The sequence below is a fragment of the Centruroides sculpturatus genome, unplaced genomic scaffold (assembly GCF_000671375.1).
Source record: "Centruroides sculpturatus isolate CEXI.00-Female unplaced genomic scaffold, Cexi_2.0 scaffold4119, whole genome shotgun sequence".
NCBI lineage: Eukaryota > Metazoa > Arthropoda > Arachnida > Scorpiones > Buthidae > Centruroides > Centruroides sculpturatus.
Genome location: NW_019388204.1, coordinates 1 through 4,381, shown reverse-complemented (window position 1 = coordinate 4,381; position 4,381 = coordinate 1). Strand labels below are relative to the sequence as shown.

Here is a 4,381-nt window from a genome sequence, read left to right as displayed (position 1 = left end):
CCTGTATCGCTCCACCCCGACCTTTCGCCACCAAAATTTAATAGCATTAATGCCGCTTATACACGAGCTACCGTGTCAAATTTCGTTTTTTAATCTTTACCCCATCCTGAGATTAAATGAAATAGATGGCAACACACATACACAGGGAATTTTGCCTTTTTTACTTTTTACTTTCCCGACTGTTATATATAATAGAGGGAAAGTATGGCAATCGATCGAAAAGATTTTTACATTTTTTAACCCGGGAGACTTTGAAACGCCGAAATGCAAAACAAAAGAAAAAAATTCAGGGGTTTATCTTGATGTTAGTTTGTGTGTGTTGGTAGCATTATTTTGTTCACCCTGTTTGAAGCTTAATAACTCCCGTGCTTTTTGTCGAAAATTTCTGAAATTTTGCAGGGAGATCGATACTATTAAATTTCGGTGGTTAAAGGTCGGGGGTGGGGAGACAATGGTGCCCTGTGTCTCTCCAGTAGGGTCGGACTTAATGATGTTTTTACTCGTAATTATCATTTACATTTTTTATAAAACTTATCCCTACTCTCAAAATTAAGCTTTTTGCCTTTTTATAATAGTAAAAATATAAAACAGTTTTTAAAAATAAAATATGATAACAGATGACGCTACCAAATGTCGCCCAGGAAAGTTAAGCAACTCGTTGCTGGAATTTTTGATTCAGGCATCTCAAACCTGGAAATTTACAAAAAACAAAAAAAAAAACCTTGAGGGTTAAATTTGATACCATTCCAACACTTTTCCTTTTTACATAACAGCCGAAAAAGTAAAACCGTATATCCAAAACATAGCTAAGGAGGAAGATATGTGAACAGTTAAAATTTACAATACACACAGATTTACACTGTAAATTACACCGATATTTGTTTCTATTTATTGAGGCATCCGTGCCCTTTATTTTGGAATAGTTTTTATCCTAAATGACCATGTGGTCACAAATATCAACAAAGAGAAGAGAAGGATAAGATGACCAAACTTATTAACATGAGAATTTGTACTACCAGATTTGTGTGCATTGCTTTTTTAGTGTTGTGCATCAACTCTGATTTGTTACCAAAAAAGATGGCACGAGCTCCTATACCTCTTTCCACTTTGGTTTAAATCATACCTCCTCGACCGTTAACTACCAAATTTAATAGCATCAATGTCCCATACATTTATTGATACATTAATACGTCTTCAATGCTTCAATGTTACTGAAATGTAAATAACATATCAAACCGATAGTAAATGTCAAAAACCTTTAAATTTGATGAAGTAATTAAATTCTTTACTGACGCAAACATTTCTTAATATATTTATTAAGACATAATACGAGTATATTGTCTTTATTAACATTTTAATAAAAGAAAGTAGTCGTCCCTTTTATGCATCATTGGGTCACACTGAAACGAGGAGGGTGCTGACCTTAGAATGTTCACTATAGGGACATTATAGCTTTTTATACGTTCAGGAAATAATTGTATTGCCTAATAAAAGTGTCGAAATCGTAATTGTTTCCAGTTCCTTTCCTCCTTTCACACACTATTGATTTCAATAGTGTGTGAAAGAATGCAAGAGAAAGGACTTTTGTAATCTTTAATGGATCAATACTATACTTTGCTGAAATGTTATCGGTTTTGTTTATATTTTAAAACGTTTCGAGCCAAAATATTCTTAAAAGATAAAAAAAAATTTATTTATAAAATTCTTTATTCTTTTCACAATAAAAAATAATATAATATAAATAAATATAATAAAAAACAGTTCATGGGATGAGCTTCATTACTTGAGATTTACGAATATAAAGCCTTTGTTGCCTCATGTTTAATGACATTAATATCTCAAAATATTAGGTTCGTTTCCATATTTGTAATAAGGAATTATTGGTTTAACTTCAAAGCTGTTGTAATATGAAAGAACATACACCATTAAGTAAATCTGAAAAAAAACAAATAAATATAGCAAAATAACTAATAAGTGCAAATTATAATTAGTAACATCAAATCAAAACTTTACTCACATCAATGATAAGATATCCTATAACAAATGGAAACACTTCAGACATATACAACTCGCTCTAAGTAAATAAATAAATAATTTTTTAAAGAAAATCTTTTAACAAAATCTGGAAGTTTCCTAAAGATAGAATTAGGGAAAATTACTATGGCATTCTTGAAAAAACTGATGGAGAATGCAAGAATGGCACTCAAGTAGCAAATAAGCTCGAAGAGTATCCAAGTTATCCAGGGAAGTAAATGTACTCTTTTCTCCTAGAATTAAATATATATATATTAATTGTATAACACATCTTAAAAGTTAAATATTTCACTCTAGCTAATCCGGCCTCTCAATATTACGTCATACCCCGTATGATCGCCTATGCGCTTTCAATTCCATGAAAATGTTAGTCGTCACATCCTGTTTTCGTGCATACTCGAAAGTCACGTTATTCATTGCCTTTAGGACTATATATTCGGTAATCTGGCACCCCTCTGTGCAAGAAAGGGCCGGATTAACAAGAGCCTAGTAAAGTACTGTCGTCATTTAAAATGTATTTTACATTAAGACGGCTTTTGTCTCGTAAAAACCTATAATCTATCTCATTTCCTCCCTCAATTTTGGCACGGTTCTGCTATTATATTGAAATAACTTGTGTCACGAACTTACCCTTTTTACACCGAAGATCATAATAAGACTCACGATGATACAAATCAAGCTCGAAACTAGTAGAAAGTAGCAGTAACCTCTTCGAAGAACAGTATCTAAAGAACAAATAATGATTTGATTTAGTTCATTTTGTACGAATTGAATTATTTATTAACAAATCCATGTAAATAAAGCACGTGTGGGATAATAAATAAAAAGATATTCTATTAATTAGCAATGGGACAGACACGATACTTCAATTTTATTGCATTATATGAGTGCAATAGCATAACCAGGAAATGGCCTCTGGTTTAAGCAAGTAAATATATATATAGCCTACAATATCTTCATCCAATGTGCCTAGTAGCTGTATCCACAGTAATACAGGATGAATAAGTTTGCACGTTCTAATTCGGGCCTCTCTAATATATTATAGTTCTAGCTTTGTGTGTGTGTGTGTTCCTTTGCTAACTTAGAAAAGGAAAATAAAAATAATAATCAGTACGTCAAATTAGATTATATTTGATTTCTTGATGAGGTAGGTTATCAACAAACATCAGTAGAGATAGCATTCACAAAACACTAAATAATAATTCCCCCGTTACTCATTGGAATACAAGAATTTATTAAGAATACTTCACTTACTTATTAGACTACATATCAAACCATTTAAAAATAATGTAAAAAAATATTAATTATGTAATATAATAATTACAAGTTAAGAGTATTAAAATTTAATATTCACTATCATACGTAGGCCCATATAGGCCTACATTTTATCATCTAAGAATACAAGATAATTCAAAAAGGACTTTACAACTTTGAAAGCATATAGAATTTTAAATTAATTACGAAAAATATTGCAGAATCGACCGAGGAGTTAATTTATAGCAAAACACGTCAGGTTTGTCTCACGTAGTACCGAATATCGTCACTGTGAGGCGTCTTTTTTTTTAAATGGCTGTTTTTAGTGGTGCTGACCGCGTTCGGGTGTAACCAATGTCCTTTTTTGAATCTCCCCGCAGTATTTACATCTGTTCAATTTGCTCGAGAGAAATGTAGAAAATAATTTCACATAATTCGAAAAATGCAGTATCTTACCATAAAATCCATCATTTCTTTTGCATTCCTCGTCATATAGTCCAGCTTTGTCTTTCCAGGCGATCAAAACAAAGAACAATATACCAAAAATCCTAGTAATCTAATTAATAAAATAAAATATAATAATTATTATATTTTGCTATCAAGGAACGAATTACAACAGTAGAAATTGTACTTACGATAGTAATTACTGCCGAAGTTAAGCATCCCGTTCTGGAACCAATACCGCACTTTCGCGACATTTTTTTGCAGAAGTTTGCGACTTCGATGCAGAATTTTAATTGTGACGAAATCGAATTCTCGAGCTAATTTATAGGAAAATACAGACGGACTTGTGATGTCACTTATCGATAGACATCTTGTAAAACAGTGATAAAATGTTTTCAACGTCGCCCAGTGTGACGTGGCAGATTAAGAACATTTATCTTCTCATCATTTATCAATAATAATTAATTTACGAGAAAATTTAAAGGTTTAATTGTAATCAGGAAAGTGTCTGAATATTTTCTTACTTCGATTCATTTTTTTAAAATTTGAATTAAAATAATTACTTTAAATATTCAAAATGTATCGTCCATTAGATCCTCTAAGAACACGAAATATTCTGCATATTTAATGGAGTTATATGCAATAATTA

At 31.3% G+C, this 4,381-nt stretch overlaps 1 protein-coding gene across 1 annotated transcript; it reads right to left on the bottom strand.

Moving 5' to 3' along the window:
• Nucleotides 1–1,720: 1,720 nt before the first annotated feature.
• Nucleotides 1,721–4,234, bottom strand: LOC111616817. Its single transcript, XM_023358177.1, has 6 exons — nucleotides 3,924–4,234; nucleotides 3,745–3,844; nucleotides 2,665–2,759; nucleotides 2,160–2,267; nucleotides 2,018–2,074; nucleotides 1,721–1,935 (listed from the first exon to the last, which is right to left on the bottom strand). Exons 1-6 carry the CDS (start codon nucleotides 3,984–3,986, stop codon nucleotides 1,831–1,833), a joined length of 528 nt encoding a protein of 175 aa, XP_023213945.1. The 5' UTR covers nucleotides 3,987–4,234; the 3' UTR covers nucleotides 1,721–1,830.
• Between the last annotated feature and the right edge of the window lie 147 nt (nucleotides 4,235–4,381).